General features: G+C 33.7%; 1 protein-coding gene and 1 long non-coding RNA gene across 3 annotated transcripts; both read right to left on the reverse strand.

The window, feature by feature from the left end:
- Nucleotides 1-1,295: 1,295 nt before the first annotated feature.
- LOC126725979 (uncharacterized) lies at nt 1,296-6,998 on the reverse strand. Of its 2 annotated transcripts, XM_050431053.1 has the most exons (5): nt 6,657-6,998; nt 6,069-6,294; nt 4,975-5,369; nt 3,891-3,947; nt 1,296-1,662 (listed from the first exon to the last, which is right to left on the reverse strand). In XM_050431053.1, exons 1-4 carry the CDS (start codon nt 6,921-6,923, stop codon nt 3,921-3,923), a joined length of 915 nt encoding a protein of 304 aa, XP_050287010.1. In that variant the 5' UTR covers nt 6,924-6,998; the 3' UTR covers nt 1,296-1,662; nt 3,891-3,920. The 2 variants fall into 2 exon arrangements, with proteins under 2 accessions (XP_050287010.1, XP_050287009.1); XM_050431052.1 differs by lacking the exons at nt 1,296-1,662; nt 3,891-3,947 and having other exon boundaries at nt 4,742-5,369.
- Nucleotides 6,999-15,828: 8,830 nt separating this feature from the next.
- On the reverse strand, nt 15,829-19,897 carry LOC126725981 (uncharacterized). The gene is made up of 3 exons (XR_007655663.1): nt 19,454-19,897; nt 17,604-17,686; nt 15,829-16,043 (listed from the first exon to the last, which is right to left on the reverse strand). It is a non-coding gene; the product is annotated as an uncharacterized LOC126725981 (long non-coding RNA).
- Between the last annotated feature and the right edge of the window lie 1,148 nt (nt 19,898-21,045).

The following is a 21,045-nucleotide window of genomic DNA, read 5'->3' on the forward strand; positions in this document are numbered from 1 at the left end:
TAAACTTATCTCTCACTCCTTCTCGTATAGCTGTTGTTTGTTGACTCCTCGGGCCTTATCATGACCCTCCCTCTCTCTCTTCCTCTCATAACATTTAAGTTTACAGATCTAATTTCATTTAATTTCACTTGTGGGCTACACTCAAGCTTTCCATCAAACTTTGAATTAGGCTTTGCCACTATTCACCATAATAATTTCAATTTTCTTGAAGCCTAAAGCATCTCTCTCTCTCTCTCTCTCTCTCTCTCTCTCTCAAACACACACACACACACATGTTTGGCTACCTCAAATCTTTGCTTTTTGTAATGGCGGTTGTTGATTGTTGTTAATGGGTTTGGCAAGTCATTGGAGACCTTGGAGGTTGGCGGTTGGCAATTGATAAGTTATTGGAGACCTTAGGCGTTTGATGGTTACATCAATGATTTTTTATGGAATTGAAGGTTGATCATGGTTGTGTGAATTGTGACCTCAAATTTGTGTGGATTTGATGGAAGTTGTGGACTAATGCTAGTTGTGGATGAGAGAGAGAGAGAGAGAGTTATACTCATTTTATAAATATGTTATTTCTTAACAACTCAACATTCAGTACCATAAAGCATAGATAGTTGTATATTAGTCTTATATAATTTTCCCTTTAAATTAATAGGTATTCTATATTTACACAATACTCATGATGCTTTTCTCCACTTCATCTACCCTACTTTTGTTCTATGATTCACGTCCTCTTCAATTTCTCAATCTTTGTAAATTATTGAGCCAATCTCTCTCTTTAGTATCTCTTGGCCATCAAGTCTTATTGCCCATTCGTCTCTATGTTTACTTTTATCAAATTACATTCCATGTACTCTATTTTAGTCCCATTTAAATGAAAGTCATTAGATTCTAGGGCGTCTTGCCAAATTTCTAATTTGGCATTTACTCCACTTCTAATTTTATTCACTAAATCTATATCATCTGCAAAAAGCATACACCAAGAGACTTTTTTGAACCGATTCAGTAAGCTCATCCATCACTAGTGTAAAGAAATATGGGCTTTAATACTAATCCTTAATGCAAACCTATATAGTGAAATGAAATTCATTCTTTACTTGTCCTCACACTAGTAGTTACAACTTCATCATACTTATCCTTAATTAACTTAATATGCTTTAGGGAACTCATTTTTTTCTTTCTAAACCCACGACATAACATCTCTAAAGGTCCTATCTTATGCTTTCGATCAATGAAAAGAGTCTTGCAATCAGTAGAATAATAGGTAGCACACCGATAAATTTCAAAAGCAAGTTTTAAAGAGCTATCACAACAATGTCTCCAACGTGATAAGATTTTGCTTCAAACTTTTCAAGGAATTATATTTTAGCAGCAACATTCACCAAAGTATTGCAATGAAATTATTGTTTGATAAGTTATTATTTCAAACTAGTTGTGATAGTAAACATAAACAATAACTAACTTAACGTTATTGTAACAAAATTCTCATTGTGATAATTGTGGTGGCCCTTTCTAAGATTGTGGGCTAGGCTGCCTCTTGTCGCACTACGGCGCAAAGGTTCTAGGTAGGAGAGTCAAGACCGGTCTAATTGCAACTCACCTCAGACCAGCTTGTGCGCAAACTAAAGCCCCTTTGTCGAAACTTCGATCACATGCCCATGGTAGATGAGACTGTTACACAAGAGTTATTGCAGACAAATACAATATGACAATAATAAAAGAAATATACTTACTATTAGACAGAATAAGTAAAGGATTCTCAATTAAAATAAAGAAAGAGAATGGCACAACACCAAGAAATACATTACAAATGAAATGGCAGAGGCAAAAGAGAAATAATACTAGTACTTAATCAATAAAAGCAAGGAAGGAATGGCTAGTATGTCGTGCTCAGTTGCATTATGGGACTAAGACCAAGGAGGGAACCACTCCCTCAATGTGAATAACCTCTTAGGAAAATCCTGCTGTAGAAATTACCCACTTTAAGAGAACGGGCCTAAATGGCTTATGCCCAGAAAATCCTTAATCCTTAACAAAGGATAGACTTTTAGAGGGAGAGAAGGGGTTAGCTTGTTGGTGCATGCCTGCCACTTCTCTCTCTGTTTTTTCTTCCCAACTTTCTTTCTTTTCTTTTCTTTTTTTTTTTTTTTTTTTTTTTTTTTTTTTTTTTTTTTTTTTTTTTTTGTTACTCTGCTTTTCCCACTCTTTTCTTTCTAGCTCTTACTTGTGTGTTATAGTGGGTGATTGTTGTTGTTGTTGTGAATCTCTCATTATGATTGTTGCTGTGTTGATGATCCCATTATGCACGGTGGAGGCTCCTTATATACTGCCTGCCGTGACTAATTTTTTACTATTTCACCCTTTAACCACTTTTGTATGAGTGTGGATGTCCTTCCAGATCACCCATTGGTTTATCAGCTGCCTAGCCACCACCATTTACTTGTGCTAGCCATGCCACTCCCCATTATCAAACAAAGAAAACTATTTTGTTTACCTGTTCACCATGGCATTCCTATCCACAACAGTGTGGGCGTTCTCTTCTACTATCCTTCATGGCATGCACCTAGTGGTTCCAACTTATTCTTCCCTCTTTTGGGTGATATGTCATCACAGTAGGACATCTCCCCTAAAAGAGTTTGAGCGGGAACCCTAGAATATGTTCCCATCTTCTCCCCATCGCCAAATCATACCTTCACTTATCTCTGACCCATTACATACCACTCCTATATTGGTTGGGTACAGGTTGGTGATGTCTGGGTTTTGCGTTTGCTCCACTTCCATGTATGTCCAAAGCTTGTCTGCTGCTTATGCGTTTGCCATGGTCTGGAGGCTCATCTATGCATTATGCCGCTCATCCTTGACCTCTTGTGGCGTGAACTGTTTTCTGGTCTTCTATTCTTTATGGCTTGCTTCCTTCAAGGGTTGAGCCTTGCTTGATTGTGGGCTTTTCTCTCTTTAGCCCACTCTTTGCTCCTTCCGTAAATTTGCTACCATTCCTGTTATGTTACTCTATTATTCCAGCTGTGGTGTTATTTGACCCGTGCTTGCTAGGCCTCTTTTAGGCCTGCTGCATGCTTTTCTTTCACTTGATTACAGTGACCCAGCATTGTCATTGGGTCTGCATTCATACTACTTGGGTTTTCTTGACCCATTCCATTACTTACGGGCTTCCTTGGCCCATTTCTTCCTCCTTGGGCATCCTTAGCCCATTCTGACTCTGCATTCTCATGGGTTTTTGCTAACTCTTTTGGGCTTCCCTGGCCCAATTACCATATTTTTTACCTTTGGAGTTCATGGGCTTTCCATCAACCCCTTACTCACTTACGTCATCACTTTGGGCCTGCGTCGGCCCATTCTTGCTTTTATACTGCACATGGGTTTACTACTTCTTTCTTTGGGCTCCTTTAGGCCCGCTTGCTTCCTTCAAGACCCATTTATCATTTTATGGGCCTTTGATCCATCAATCCTGCCATTCAGGCTTAACGATTTTTCTCTCAATTTACTAACTCTTTTATGCCCATATTGTTGGACTTCTTCCTGTTATTGGGCTCTTCCAAAATAAGCATCAACAATAATCTATTAATTCAAATTTTTGTGGGAATAAATATGAAAAAATAATTGAGTCCATATTATGAGAATAAACATGAACAATAATTTATACAACGTTATTGCAATGGTATTTTCATTGTGATAAGTTCTAGTTTATCTTTTTCTTCCTCTCCTAAATAATTATTATTTCTAGCTAACTTTGTTTTTCAATATATACACCATATTTAAAAATTGCATGTACATTGTTACAAAATGTAAAGTACTTTATCTAAGTTAAAAATACTAATAGACATAATTTGTTGAGTTTATATCCAGCCACATAAAATTAAAATGTGCAAAAAGAATTTTACCTTTGAGCTTCAAATAGTGCAATGCATCAATTACGAACCACCCAAATGCCCGTCACCCTATAAAAATGAACAAAATTAATTGACTATAATTAAAGAAACAAAAAGAGAGAAACATTTGTAGAAACTCATTATAATTATTATTATACACACACAATATAAATATATATATATATATTTATATATTATATGAAGAGTGAAATTACTAATAATGAGGGATAGGTGAATGCAAAATAAATGCTGTATTCTTATTATATATGAGTAATTAATATATGAAAATTATATCATTTTATTAATTTTCAAGGTGTTTGTGTATGCATGTTAGAATACACGATAAAGAAAGTTAAAATGGATTCTCAATACTTTTTAACAATTATGAATTTGACCCGAAAATAGAAAGACTTTGGACAATTAATAGAAATTACGTTGGATCTTATTGCCCATTAGTATCGAATATATATATTTGATACTAATGGGCAATAAGATCCAAGAGATGTGCTACCCTTTTGTTTTCAAAATTTATTTTTCCCAAAAAAGAAACAATATGGTGAATATTATTTGAGAGAAAACAGTTTAGATTAACCTTTAAGAATAAAAAATCTGGTTAAAAAGATAATTGAGCATTTTAAGTGTTTCCTTATTTCACTAGTACTAAAAATTAAGAACCCAAAAAGATATCTTAGGGTTGCATAAAAAAAAGGGCCGAGGAAATTAAGTAAAGTATAAAACTTATGTTGATTTGTTATACTGAGACATAAAAATGAATTAATCACGTAAGGAAAAAAAAAAAAAAAAAAAAAAGTAAAAACATTTTTCATGAGATTTCTTTTGGTATACTTAGTGTTTCAAAACACTAACACAATAAAGCAAAATTGAATTTTGAAGATGGGGTGGGGTGGGGGGTATAGGGAAGAAAAGTATATATTAATTTTTGATTGCTTAGTGATCCCTTTATCTGTACAAATATACGTAGTCCTATACTTTCAAGCAGTTGAAACTTGACTAAATTATGGATCACAAGCAAGAATATGAATAAAAAATCTTTGTTTCACATCAATCACACAACTTCAACAGCTATGCAACGCACATTAGGCAATTTCTCTAGCAAATCTACTGTGAGCATGGAAGCCCTAGGCTTTCGCAAAGGGTTAGAGTATCCCATTGACAAGTTCGGTGTGGATGTAGTCCGTTTACATGGACTAAGCCACTTCGCTTGCATGTACTTCTGCTTCCTCCATGGCCCCATGTGCATTTTCTTTTCCTTCATGCATTTCTTGGCAGCGGAACATAAGATCTTGATTAGGGTACTCAATCTTTCTACTTTTCCTACATATACTTCAGGAATTCTTTGGACTAGCTGGTTGTAATCTTCGCTTGCTCTTGCCATCTCAAACTCAGCCTGGAAGTTCAACTCAATTATCACCCTCACCTCACCTTTCTTAGAACCAGAATTTTCTATGACATCCAAGAAGGTGTGCTCTCCTGCAACACATAGAAGCCTCACTTGTCACTTATAGAAATTGTCAAAATTTGAAGGAAGATTAGAAATGGACTGATTATCGTAATTTGGTCACTAAAATCTAACACTGAAAGCCAGAGTTTTAATATCTTTAAAAAAAACTTACATCCTCAACACTAAAAGCCAAATTTGAAATATTTTGAAAAATAAAAATGAGATGAGAAAGGAAGTGATTATCGTGATCCAGTCACTAAAACCTACGTCCGAAACATTGAAAAACTAAAGGATTATATATCTTTTATAAAACTTACGCCCAATAGTTAAAACTAAAGGATTACATCTTTTATTCACTTGATTGATAACACGTTAAAATTAACTCCAAAGAAATTAAGCCAAATATGAGTTATCTATGTTGACTACACATTAAAAGCTATTTAAAGGTGTTTCTGCCTTTCTTTGTTGTACTTCAATTTCTGAAGTGTTCTTATGAAATCAAGAAAAGTTTCACCTTTCAAAAAAAAAAAAAAGCTATTTAAAGCTGAGTCAAAAGTGGTTGTAGCTATCATACGATTACGGCATAAATCTTGTGGGAATAAACAAAAGTTAAAAGAAAAGTAGGTAAGAAAATGATGGGGATATATAGTACTATTGCTTCTTTTTGTCATGATGATTGATGATGATTACTTATTTTAAGCGTGCATTCACCTTTCTTTTTTATTTACCTGATGTAATATCTGGGGAGCTTCTCCATTTAGACTTGCAAATGGCACTATTGTAACCGGCATTTTGCAGGCGGCCGGAAACTTCTCCCATCAGGCAATTCCGGCAGCTGCTTGCCAACAGTCTTCCACAAGCACAGACTGTATTTGCACTCTTTATCTCTTTTAGTGCTTCTTTTGTTGTACTTCTAATCCTTGATTCCAGAGAGGAAGTCCTTCGTAAGGTAGCCTATATATAATCGAGATAAGAAAGTAATTGATGATCTCATTTGCTTGCATTAATGCAGAAGTAACGACAAACTAAAAATAATAAGACAATATAGCCTATCACAAACCAGATCTATCAGAGAAGAATGCTTGGTCCTTTGAGCCATTATGCTAAGAGATCTATCAGGTATTAGAATTCCTTTAAGCAATCATTTCAAGATCTAATATTAGAGGTACCAAAACCATGATAGATCAAGGAAAAGTAGAAACAAAATAAACAAGAAAAAGATGAGCTTTGCTATCCAAACTCATTACATATTTCAATGGACCCCACAAACTAATATTAACTATATATAGAGTATAGTGAAATAGAACAGTAAGTACCTGCAAAATCTGGTGCTGGTTTTCCCAATAATTCTTATCCTCCTCAACATTACCAATATTATCTCTCTCTTCATCCTCATCAAAGTTTTCAATTTCTCCACACCCTTCCTCACTACTTATACTTCCCGGCAACCCTTCACCATCCTCCAAAAACCCGAAAACCATATCGGACAAACTCGCTGCCGGTTGTGTCGGAAAGTACTCAAATTCATGGCAATAAGTACCACACATCCAATCACGGCGATTCTCAGGAATTCTAGTAGCCATGATGGTGATGCTTCACAATATATATAAATATAAATATAAATATATATATATATATATATATATATATATATATTTTTTTTTTTTTTTTGGGTCACCTAAAAGTGTACACAAATTAAATTGGTGTGAATTGGCATGGAGCATGTTAGAGTGAGACACAGGGTTTTTATAGCACGAACTTTGGATTAAGGTTAGGACCTATGTCTTCTCAAAAAAAAAAAAACGAGGTTAGGACCCATGTGGGCCAAGCGGGACCAACATACGCGGCGCACGTGCTTGGTTGGTCTTATTGCCTAGGTGGCGTGAGGTTATTGGGTGTTCTAAATCGGACTAGTAGTATTTTAATTTGGTAGCTCTTTGGCTTGTACAGCAAGGAACCACATCAGTCAGGTTCCAATAATTTCGATGCACCAATCCAAATCTGGATGACTGGAAGTGGATATGCTCGAATATTTCACGTTTAAAAAAAAACCTCTATTAGTAGCTATCAACCTCATAACCTGTGTTTCATATGGTTTTATTTTTAAATTATTGGGTAAAGTATAGTCGGATTTTAGATTTTTTTTTTTTTAAAAAAAATTGACCAATTAATTCTCAAAAATGTTATTCATTTTCTCATTTTTCTAACAGTTAGGATGAGCCTAAATCTTAAAGCGTTAACTGTAATTTATAAATTAATTAAATATTATAAAAATATGTATTTTAAAGTAGTATTTCATAATTTAAAATAATAATTTTTATTTATTTAGGAAGAAAAACCAAAAGAACAAAAAGCAACTGGTAATTAACATTGTGTTTGTATACGTTTCATATGCAAACTTTTATTAGATGGTATTAGAGAGGAAGGAGGTCAATATGTAAATAATTAAATATACGTGTTTATATATATACAATCTGACGGTGTTTTTTTAAAACATTCTTCCCTCTTTCTGTGTGTGTTTTAAAAATACTTAGTATTTTTAAAAAAAAATTTTAAAAAAAAAAAAAAAAAACAAAAAACATTGAGTTAATCTCACATTTGAAAATGAGTATGAATTAAAGAGGTTTAAAGTCTGTGTTGTGTATCCAAAAGTTAGGTCATTTTGGATATACACCACTGTCAGTTTCTTTAAAACAATCTCTTCATATGTGTGTGTGTTAAAAATACTTAGTATTCTCAATATATATATATGTGTGTGTGTGTGTACACACATACATACACATACAAACTTTCTCTAATTACATTCTCAAAAAAAAAAAAAACTTTCTCTGAGTAGTATGAGTTGTTTTCAACTTTCTAATGATGTGTCCATTACTCTCCATTAATTGCAATAATTTATTGATATGAATGACAATTTTAGACTACTATTACTCACCTTTAATTTTAATTTGATAGGGCTATTCATAGTGCGATTTGGTGCGGTTTTGGTCTATTTTTATCACCACACTATAAGGTGCAATTTGAACAAAACCGTCATCACACTACACTTCTATACATAGTATCAATGTATGGTTTGGTCAATTTTGGATAGGAACATTTTTCAAAATTTTGGGTTGGTTGGGTCTAATCCAAAGCTATTTTTTCATTTGTTTTAGGCCAATTTTTAAAATGTTGGGTTGGTTTTTCTTTGTTTGGGCTAATTAACAGTAGCTTAACAAGTTTTTAGGTGTGACAGGTCTCATCTATTATATTTAAATGATCAAGTAATCAACCTATAATTCATATAATATATATTTAATATAAAATAAAACAGGCATCCACACGCATGCATACATACACACACATGTACTTATAGGGTGCAGTGGAGTTTTATGCTTTTTCTTAACACAGAACCACAAACTGCACTGCATTGCAAGGTAATGTGATGCAGGTTACCTCATTTTGTATACAGTTTTGGTCGGTTTAAGTGTAATCCAAGTAATTTTGTGAACAACCTCAGTCACTCTTAACATACATTTCAAAATTAAAATTGTGTTCTCTACAAAAATATTTCTATTACAATAGAATATAGAAGGAAGGCACACTCTTCATTTTTCAAACCAAACATTGACTATCTTATTCTCTTAGCTAAAGCAGCACCATTACGTTTCACTGATTTCAAATGAACACTAATAAGAAAAGAAAAATGTGAATTACATGAGTAATTTTTCCTTCAACATATGAAGGAGGATTTGGTTAACAAGAATACAAGATTCAAAAAAATAATTGAGAAAGTGATGTGCTATCCTTAAATAGTGAGAGCATGGGGACCACCACTAATGAGGATTGGCAGGGATGATGTGCCTGACTGTTCTGAAATGGTGCAACGTGGCAAAATCAAGGTCGCTATTAATAGATATGTTTATCCATTGAGCTGGACCCACATGTCCCTTCACCACACCCACCAAACGCAAATAATTTGTAGGCTTTTATTATGGTCACTACTCTGTGCCAGGGTGGTGCTTAATTACGCGGCGTCAAGTTAATGGTTCTGCTTCTTTCTTTCTGTTTTTTGCGATAAACGATTCTTTCATTCCCATTGGAATATGCGGTGGGCCTAGCTGTGGTTGTGGTTGTGGATAACATTGAGGTTACTTTAGTCATTGTGCATATTCTGCAATTATATTTGGAATAGGCCAAAAAGCTGATAGTAACTGATACGTATCGTTGCAAGAGGGACCTCCTTCTTTCCCTTTTTATATTCCTTCAAGTTTTTATTTTAATTATTTATTTATCTATTTATTTTTATTTTTATTTTTATTTTTATTTTTGTGTGTGTTTTGGGGCAATAAGATTGTAGATTTTTTTTTTTAATGAAATTTTCACAATTATTAAGGTGGTAAATTGTCATTTGTGAAAAAAAAAGTCAGTAGTGAATTTATATATATATATAAAATAAAATAAAAAAAAGCCGGTAAAAACTTGTTGACACATTTATTATAAAAAAACATAATATAAAAAAATATGCTTGACGTGTTAGTTATAACTTTTTTTGAAAACACGTGTTAGTTACAACTTAAAATGACGGTACAAAATGAATCAGTCGTGCACGCACAATGAATGGTATGGTATGGTTAATCATAAGTATATTTGGAATTTTTTTTTTTTTTGATGAAAAAAAATTGGTATATTTGGAATGGGACAAAAAATTGGCATTGATAGGTAGCACTCCAAGAGGGACCTATCTTTCCATTTTTCTGTTCTTTCACATTTTGATTTGGATTCATTTTGTTTGCCTTTTTGGGTGGAGGGGTCTTTTGCTTCTAAACAAAATGTCTAACATGGATATAGACTAGATCAAGGCTCAAGGGAGATGGAATGATTGTTTGGCGAAAATGGCCCACTACCATTATTAAGCAAAAAAAATTAGCAATCTATTATTATTTTAAAAATATATAGGAATCTATCATCTTTTTGAAACTCAAGTTTGCCGTGAAAATCGAGTTCCAAAAACTTAAGTTCTTTGAAAAAATATACTTCAAATTTTCCAGAAAAATTTTTATGGTACTCGAGTTCATGAAACTCGATAAGCATAAAAAAATTTTAAAATTCTTCCATGGAACTCGAGTACTATGGAAAACTCGATTTCGCCAAACTCTAGTACCCAAAAAGGGGTAGATTCCTACTGTAGGGGCCTTTTTTGTGTATTGTGTGTTGAGCTGGGCTGCCTCCTACGGTAATATGCCCGAATGTTTCTGAGTAAGGGAGTTAGGGCCGGTCCAATTGTAACTTAACTTGGGCCGGTTTTTGCACAAACTTATGTCTTATCTGCCAGGAGTAAGTTTACGGCAAGCAGAACTGTTTCAGACGAATTACGTCAGGCATATATAATAATAATAACCAAAACAGAGTATTCCGACTATTTAAATAAATGGCTATGTAATCCCTACTTATAAAGCATGATTACAGTCATGATAATATCATTCACAGAAAAGTAAAGGAGAAAGAAAATAATACGAACTAATCAAATGAGCATAAATCAAGTTTTAAGTTTAATCTGCTGAAGCAAAGCCAAGGAGGGGAGAACGCCTCTTCTCAATGCAAATAATCCCCCAAGAAAGGATCCTGCCGTGGGGGTTAATGGCTTTGAGGGAGTCGGACTTGAATGGTTATTGCCCAAAAGGAGTCCTTGTTACGTTTTGGAAGAGAGCAAGATTTGAAGGGGGAGAGAGGGAAATCGATCTACTAGTGCAAGCCCACTGTATTACCTCTCATTTTTCCTTAATCTTCTCTCTTTTCTTCTCTGTTTTCTTTCTTATCTTTTTTTCTCTTCCTTTTACTCTGTTTTTCTTTTTTACTTCGTAAAATGCTCTGTTTTTCTATCCCCTCCTCAGGGCATGGCAAAGGTCCTTTTATAGTGCCTGCGGTGGTCAGTTTTTTACCACTTTACCCCTTAACCGCTTTTGTCTGGTCTGGGCGCACTTGCCGACCACCAAAGGTGTGTGCCACTCACTCTTGCCAGACAGAGGCAGGTTTCATTCCTCCATCTACCGTAGCACTTCTTTTCTGCCACGGTATAAGTGCTTTCTCTCTCTTTCCCTCAAGGCATGCACCCAACGGTTCCCCCTCAAACTTGCCTCTTTTGGGTGGTCTATCATCCCAGCAGGATGTACCTCCCAAAAGGGCTTGAGCAAAAGCCGCAAAATAGATCTTTTCCCCTCTCCCCACCACCAAACCATACCCCCTCTACCTCTTACTTCTGGCCCATGGCCCCACCATGTCCTATATTGGCTGGGTACAGGCTGGGGGTGCCTGGGCCTTACGCGTGCTTTCCTTTCAGATATGTCCAAGAGTCTGCCTGCTGCTCATGCGTCTACCGTGATCTGGAGGCTCTCCGTCTATATTTTCTGTCCTTTTATGTGGGCTTTTCTTTGGTTTCCCGCTCCATTCAAGAGTTGGGCTTTGTCTAATTATGGGCCTTACATTTCTTTGGTCCACTCTTGATTTTCTTTATTTCTTACAACGTTGAACTGTTATTCCTACCGTAATAGCTTAATCCTACTAGACCTCTTTTGGGCCAGCCGTTTATTCCTTTTCTCAGTGGCCTGTCATGGGCACTGTTTTGCTTTTATTTATGGGCTCCTATGTCCCTTTGGTCTTTCCTTTGGGCATCCATGGCCCAATTGCTTTCTTTGGGCTTCCTTAGCCCGTTTGCTTAATTTCACACTCCCATAGGCTTTTTACTAACTTCATTGGGCTTCCCCGGCCCAATAACTTTATTCTTATCCTTGGGGTTCATGAACCTGCCATAAATCTCTTACTCTCTTAGTTTGCATTGCCTTGGACCTTCGGTGGCCATTTCTCACTTTTCTACCTCATACACTGCCCATGGGATGCTATTTCTTTCTTTCCTGGCTTCTTTGAGCCCGCTTGCCTCTTCAAGACCCATTTATTTATTTGTTGGGCCTGTAATCCATTATTCCTGCCGCTTGGGCCTAATGGGTTTTTGCTATCTATTTTGTCAATTCTTTGTTGCCCTCATTATTGGGCTTTCTTTCTATCTACCTAGGCTTCCACAAATGGCCCTCAACACCTACAAATTTCTGAAACAATGATAGATTGCAACATAGTTTGCAAAAAGATGCTATTTGGCTATTTTCACCATGATTGCCTCCTAGTCCTAATCCACTTTACAAAAATCTCTAAAAGACTTTAAGCTTTTGGTTTGTCTCCTGGTTAAAAAGGATTTTTCCTCTTCCACTCTCTTATTAATTACAATGGTATGGTTGATCTACTTAATGAAGAATTATCCTATTTTCGAAACCATATATATTGTTGGTATACCAATTTCCAAAACATTATAAAACATCATTTGTAGAAATATGCTTCACGTGTTAAAACTTAGAATGACTGAATAATGAATCACGCGTACAAAATTGAATACAGAGACCTTTATGTAAACTTGTTAACATTACTCTAATAGAATATTATAATGTAGATAGTATTGTACGTTTTTAGACCCCTTAAACATAATCAGATTAACCTAGTTATTTAACCAAGTGATTAACTTAGGTAAATTATGCAGATCTAGGTTAACACAGATAAATCATATCATTGAAACAGTGCAGAATATAAATAACACAACGATATGATAATCCAGGAAAACCAAACTGATAAAAAACCTAAGGAGGATTTAACCTAGCTATCTTTAAGGTAAAACAGATCCATTATGAAAGAATTGAAGTTTACACAATAGTAACTTAAACCACTAACATCATATTGCTACCTTGAGTAGGAAACTTACTACCACAATCACGTGACAGCTCTGAGTCCACGGACTAATTCTTTCTTGGATTCACAGCAAGCACAAGTACTCTCACTTGTGTATCTTTAAGCTCTTTATGCAGCAACCGAACCAACCATCAAGTTCTTGACATAATCTTGATTCTTGATAACCCTAAGTATATGTGAAGGCAAACACCTCGAGATCTCACAAGAGATTTACATACACAACATAAACAACAACAATAAAGCGTGGCTAGGGTTTTTCCTTTTATATTTAAGGCAAAAAATAAAACCCTACAAGTCAAACAGACTTGGGCTAAGTTAGAAAATTCTGCAGAATAAAAAATCTGCACGAGCTTCGATCAATTGAGTCTAATTCTCGATCGATCGAGCCAGGTAGATTTACATAGTAAATCTTGCAGTACACTCGATTCCAACTTTACACATAAACATACTTTGAGCAAGTCTAAAACAAGACTAAACGTTTTGATCATGGTTTGCCAACATTACAAAATGAAGTTCTAATACATTTAAACCTAAAGCCTTAGAACCCAACAAGTATAATATAGATTATGCACACATTGAAATTGAATGAAACTCAAATAATATATATATATATATATATATATATATATATATATATATATGTTCGTAGTTATGTAAGTGTTTGTTATTTGCTTGAAAATGTGAGTAAATTTTTCATGTTTTATGAGAGATAACTAAACTAAAATCATAGAAAGTTTTTTAATTCAATTTTTTTTCTAGATTTTTTTTTAATATCATATATAAGTTTTGTTTAGACACTAGTATCTTTCATATAAGTTTTATACTAAAAAATTTTGAATTTAAATCAAGTATTATATGGTATTTGTACTACATTTTTTAGCCTATTATGATATATATTTTTTGCTTTATTGGAACTTTAAACTTCTTAAACTTTTGAAATTTTATTTTGAGAAAATTACTTTATTTACCATCATTATACCAACAATTTTTTGGAAAACACACTACAAGAAATCTGAACTATTGAGGCGGTTTTTTTGCGACGAGTGCAAAAACCGCCGCTATATGTCACATATTGTGGCATTTTTTGGGACTACCGCTGTACATAGGGTCTATTGCGGCGTTTTTTAGGACCGCCGCTATAGGTATAGTCTTTTGTGGCTTCCTATAGTGGCAGGAAATAAAACCGCCACAATATATATGTTTTAGCAGCAGTAACTTAGATATAGCGACACTCCAAAAACTCGCTGCAACAGGAACTCCTTTTTGTGGCGCTTTTTCTTAGTTATAGTGGCGGGTTGGACCGCCGCAATAGACGTCTAAATTCCCTAGCCCCAAAATTTCCCTCTATTTTTTTCAACTTCCCCCTTATTAAGTTTTCACTTTTCCCACTTATCTAAAATTTCACTCTTAAATCCAAAACTCTCACTCTTTCTCAATCCGAAACTTTCACTCTCTCCAAACTCTCACTCTCTCCAAACTCTCCATCCTCACCGGCAATGGCTTCTGCTTTGCCCGCTCTGCTTCAACCACCCTCTACATCCCCGAGCTTGACCGCATCGTCCTCAAAGACAAAACCACTCTCCACCCACATCATCCAGCTCGTCCACCTACTTTGCGCGAAGAACATCATCTCGATCTGTAAGTTTTTTTTTTTTTTTTTGGTTGATTGATTCGTACTCATTGTGCAAGGAATGTTCCATCTCCCAATACAAAGGTACTCTCCCTCTCTCTTGGTTGCATCCCACTCAAGGTTCAGGTATTTTTTTTTTTTTTTTGGTTCTGTGATTTTATGAATTTAGTTAATTTATTGGGTGTTTGAATTGATATTAATTTATTGTGTTTAAATTATTGTGTTTTTGGTTAATTTATTTGGTTAATTTTATGAGATTTGTTTGGTTAATTTCTTGTGTTTTTTTTTATTTTTTATTTTTATTTTTTTTTTTTTTTTGGTGTTTGAATTGGTAGTGTTTAAATAGCCAGCATTCAGTTCAGCAAGGAGCCTAACAATTTGTACAACCTCAACTCCTACAAGCACTCTGGTCTCACCCTCTTTTTCTCTCTCCCTATTATTCTCACTACAAGAAAAGAGTCTACTAGCGAGAGTAAAATACCCTCGCAAAAATTCAAATATCGTCGCAAAAGGCTATTAGGGAGGGCATGTGGCCCTCAAAAGCCGTTGTATTTGCTCTTATTGCTAAAAGAGATTTTGCGACCATGCCTTCATAAATAGATAATTTACAAAGGCAATTTACTGTTGTTACTGAACAAATCCGCCTTCGCAAATATATTACCAAACAACGAGAAAAGTCAACCACTTATTTTTAGCGAGGGGGAGTAATCGTCGTTAACAACTATTTGTAAGGACTTTTATACCCTCGTAATTAGTTATTTGCAAATTTTAAATTAATGACATACTTTTTAGAGACAAATAATGTCGTCGCTAAAATTTATTTGTGAGAGCTTTTAACCTCTCACAATTAGTTAGGAATAATAGTGACAACATTAAGCTATTGCTTAAAATGTTTTTGCAAGGGGTTAAGTGGCATCGCTATTCTATAAATTACGAGGGACTTTATCATCACTATAAAATTATTTATGACCAAATTTTTATGTCATCGGTGATAATATTTTATATCATTTTTGAAATATTTTATTATTTATTTATTTATAATTATTTTATATAATTTTTTAAACTATCATGTTACAATAGTACAATAATTACTAATCAATTGAAAGATAAAAATTCATATAAGTTCAAACTTTAAAATATAGAATATACAAAGAAATCCTGAAATTAAACCTTGTTTTAAACTTAAACAACTAGAATTATAACAAGATCCATACTAGTCTTTCTCTGAGTTACCATCCAAGCTGTTTTCAACCTCCCTCATGTTATTGATTGAGTTGTCCTCTTCATTTCTACTAGTACCATCCTTCAAAAAAAAACAAAAAAACAAAAACAAAAACAAAACAAAACATAACATTAAACATAATTCATACACTAGAATATTAGCTTTTATAAAAAAAATAACAAATAATGGTTAAAGAGAGTGCAAGAGAGATAGAGAGAATTCATGACATATATTTCATTTATACTCACCTCCTAATCTCCATCCATCCATTTATCCACCATCTTTTTCCAAAAGAGTGTAGGAATGAAGGAAGGATCATTCTAATAATGATCTTTCTTTGTGCACTTCCTAAAAATGGGATTTTTAATGTGAAACATCCAATCAGAATAACAGTATTTCACCAATTCTACAAATTCTTTCTTCACTTCCTCATCTGATTGCTTATGCTTAAAATGTTGAGCTCTATAGCAAGCATACAGAGTTTCAAGCTCAGATCTTGGGTATTTCACTAAAAGTCATCCAAGCTCCATTCAGTTTTTGGTAGAAATGAATAGTAATCTCTCAAATAGCTTTTGGTGTGATGATTCTGCCTTTACTTTTACCTTCCCTTGCCATGACTACCTTTTTTTTTCATAAGCCCTTGCCACGTCTACCTACTATTAGTTAGTATTAATATGATGAAAGTATATAATACAAATATGTATTTCCAATGTGACTGTGTTAAAGACATGACCCACTAGTAAAAGATGATACTTTAGTATAAGATGATACTAGACCTTATCCTCAATCCAACAATACTTATTGCTACAATCAACACACAAATAATTGATTTTCATATCTTTAATTATTGAATGTTTAAATGCATTCTCAAGAAAATTTTCAACCCCATTAATATATCTAGTAGAATGATGCATCCAAAATTTATCAACTGACATTTTATCTACTCCTAATAAAGCATCATATTATATAACTAACAACAATAATGGTTGCTAACACATATATAATTATGCACTCTTAAAAATAACTAGCACAGTTAACATTGGGTCTTGTAAAATAGAAATATCAAGGATTTGCATATCTAGCTACAAAATAGAAATATCAACACAACCTAAAGCAAATCTCAAACCAAACAATTGAGATTGGACAAATATGTGGTCAACATCGTCATCCTAATTAACTTTTTCAAATGATCTATAAATTTTCAGCTCACTACAAGCCTTACACATTTAAAACTCACATCAAAGAACTCTACAAAATTTCCGCATTTAACATTCCTTATAGTGTTCCAAAAATTACCACAATATATATATTTTCAATAAGATACAAAAGTTTGTATTTGCCTATATACGAGATTAAAAAAAAAAAAAAAAATAGCTTCAATCAATATTAGTATAGATATATATATATGACTAATTATTTTATGGGTTTATTTTAAAATACCAAAAAAAATTAAAAAGTACTCATTTGTCATTTGGTTCAAAATTAAATTTATACAATGGAAAAATTATTCATAGCCTCCAAAATCCAAATTGCTAAAATTTGAAATGATAGTTGATGAAGACAACAAAAAAGAACAAATACATGTGGTGTACATTTACAAAAATCAAGCATGTCGTATAAGAGAAAATGACTAGAACTCACATTGCAGTGTGTACCGAGGTGGGACCTGAGATAGGGAAGTAACTTCTTCAATTCCTTAACCGTCCTATCATTTGCACCTAATCCTTTTGCGGCAACACCAAAGTAAGGGAGAGAATATTTTTCTTTTCTTAAAAAATTGTAAAAATTGAACCAAAAAAGTAGAATATGCATGTGTGTGAGAGAGATACCTCACCAACAAGCAGTAAGAGCATTCTCATCAAAGATTGTAAAAATTTTAGCATTTAGCATCTCAAAAAGTTACTTTATTCATTTTAACATCTCACTTTACAATACACCTAACATCAAAGGTTCTATTATTTTACCACTTCATTAAATAATCTTTTTTTATTCTTTCTTTATGTTTTCAAATAACTACCATTAACTACCATGATTTTTGTACCTAGCAACAACCCTCACACCTCTCTCCTTCACCAACCTTCTCATCCTCGCAACATCAACAAATAATCCACCTGATGCATACATGCTCAATGCAAGCAAATAACCTAATGAATTTAAAGGCTCCAACTACTCAATGCATACATGCTCAATGCAAGCAAATAACTTTATAACTTAGAATACATATCAATTAAAGAACTCCCCCATATACACTTTAAAACCAAAACCTCTACTAATCACTAACCCGTGGTATTAAGTAATCCCTCAGAATTCCAGTGCATCTATTTTTATTTTTATTTTCATTCTTTGTTTAGGACTTTTGCTCAAGCTTACAAGTGCGGCCCATGATAACAAAATCCAAACACAAATTCTCAAAAAGCAACCAAATTTGCATTGATCATACCATAAAAGAATCAAGATATAACATCAATAAAAGCAATCAATCCATTTGTGAAATCATATGACTAGCACATGTGGTTGGCTACCCATCACCCCAAATTCTAAATTCTAAAGTCTGCAAAATAACAAATCATAACCTGTGCAGATAGTTAGAGAGATTTTTGGGCTGAAGATTGTTCTAGTTTTGTCATTTTGCAATATCTTTAGTCACATTAGTAGCTATGCCTGTGCAAATAGTTAGAGAGATCTTCCCTAATGATAGTAATGGAGTTGGTGAAAATATTATATTCAACTAAATTTAAAGTACTTAATAACTTGAAAGATAATTTCTGTTTCATTGAAGGTCAGTCCATGGTCCCTATTGATCTTTTATTCATATTTTGCATCAAGCTTTACCTTATGATAAAATATGACAAGATAAAATATGCACACAATATCAGATTGTGAGCCTTAGAGAGTTTCACCATAAATAAATTTTGACTAATAATACATTGGCAAAACCAAGTTTTTGATTTCTAAAAGAGAGACAAAAGCAAAACATGCGCATACTGTCTGAGTAATGCATAAAGGCCCTAAAGGGTACCATGAGAAATATAGCAGCAAGGAGTCCTGACAGCATTTTGATCCCTTAATAAGATAGATACAAAATTACAAATGAATGTGGTAGACCCCATTAAGTTCACAGGACAATGATAGTAAACAAGACCTGTCTTGCAATGTCAATAATTTGACAATGTAAACTTATAATTCAGAAATATTACTGGATAATATTGTTAATCTGAGATACTAATGGAAGCTACTCTAAATTTAGTTAACCCACACCCAACCAACTCTAGCATCATAGGTTACTCAAGTCCAACCTAAAGTCCTTTCCTGCCACCATATCAACCAGAAAATTAAGGGGAAAAAATAACAAGAACAATAACAAATCCAACAAAAAAAATTCAAATTTAATTCACAACGACCCTTAGGAAAAAAAAAACTACAATCACATATTACAGATTCACAAATCACAAACATTATAAATGTATGGAGTGGAGATAGAAATATCATACCCAAATAAATGTTAGGTTTTGAAGTTGAATGAGTGAAAATAGTTGGAGTAGATCGGATTCAGGATGGAGGCTAGAGGCATCATCTGCCGACATCGGAGGAGCTTGCTAACTTGTGCCATGGCTGACACACTTTCACACTGAGAGTGACTGTGTGAGAGAGAGAAAAATGGAGACTTTTTTAATAGGGTTTTTTTTTTTTGGGTGTTTTGTTGATGATGGTAATGTCAATGTGTCTTTCTCTCTCTCTCTCTCTCTCTGTGGGATTTTATACAGCTAGATAGGTAGAGAGAGATGGCGGGGTTTTGAAAAGGCACAGGTTCAGATTTGAATTTTGGGTAGCTATTGGGTGTGGTGTGGTGTAGATGGAGTCTTTTACATGTTTCTTGGATATTGGTTTGTTGAGATGGAAGGTCAAGTGAGGAACCAATTCCTTGACTTCTTTCAAAATTTTGGTGCCATCCCTCGCTTTTCACTTGTTTGGGACTTTTGAGTCTTTGAGTGCGCCTCAATTTGTCTGATTTACGCCTTTTTTTCTTTTTCTTTTTCTTTTTCTTTTTTTTTTTGTTTATTTCATCCTAAATTTTGGAAAGGAGTGATTACACCCACTCTTTTCTCAACATATTACATTTTTTCATCTACCAATGTTATTAATTTTAGTCCATTATGATTGCAACTGCCAAAAGATTTTATTTTCAGTCATGTTTATGTGGATATTCCACCTCCGTTTAAATCTCGGTCAATTCTTATCCATTCTACTAAATTCCGAATAATATAATGATTTTTTGATTGTAATGTGAACAATGCTTCTTCTTTCTTTCTTTTTTTCCCCCCTAAATTCATTTTCTTTTTCTTGTTCCTTTTTAATTAGAACAACAAATCTAAAATCAAAACAACGGCATATCAAAAACAGGGAAAAAAAATTTAATTAGAACAACAAATCAAAAATCAAAACAACAACAACAACTGATCAAGAACAGGGAAAAAGAAAGATTTAATAAGAACAAGAAATCTAAAACCAAAAAAAAAAATAACAGTTGAAGAACATAGAAGCTGATCTAAACCAATCCCAGTTGCATGCACTTGGCAGTGGGTAATAAATATGAAGATATGCTACCACAATATTTTCAAAATATTTTGTAAGCAAGAAAAATATATGAACATAATGTAATCTAACGGTAAATTTATCAAAATTTGCATCAAATTAAGAAATATAGGGTTGGGTTCAAATTACACCTAACGTGACTCTAAAAAATGTTATACCATCCAACAACCTAATAGAAAATCCAACCATTGGATTACATGTTCTATATGGTCTAAACATGCATGTCAAGTTTTATGTCAATCGAATGTAATTTACCATTGGATCTATAAACTCATCTTTGATGCATTATTTTAAACTACTAAAACTTGAATCAAGACAATTAATTGAAAACATGACTACTAATGTTTGATCACCTTGAAATTTTGTAAGCATAAAAATATATAAAGATAATGTAACCTAACGGTAGATTTGTCAAAATTCATATCGAATTAAGAAATATAGGGTTGGGTTCAAGTTACACCTGATGTAACTCTAAAAATTTTTACACTAC

The sequence above is a fragment of the Quercus robur genome, chromosome 5, assembly GCF_932294415.1.
Source record: "Quercus robur chromosome 5, dhQueRobu3.1, whole genome shotgun sequence".
Classification (NCBI taxonomy): domain Eukaryota; kingdom Viridiplantae; phylum Streptophyta; class Magnoliopsida; order Fagales; family Fagaceae; genus Quercus; species Quercus robur.

What these genes read in the sequence shown, in the direction of transcription:
- LOC126725979 (XM_050431052.1), bottom strand. Translation starts at nt 6,923, where the DNA reads ATGGCTACTAGAATTCCTGAGAATCGCCGTGATTGGATGTGTGGTACT. An exon ending in ACCAGCACCAGATTTTGCAG is followed by an intron (nt 6,295 to 6,656) that starts GTACTTACTGTT and finishes GATTATATATAG; the next exon opens with GCTACCTTACGAAGGACTTC. An exon ending in CTCCCCAGATATTACATCAG is followed by an intron (nt 5,370 to 6,068) that starts GTAAATAAAAAA and finishes TATGTGTTGCAG; the next exon opens with GAGAGCACACCTTCTTGGAT.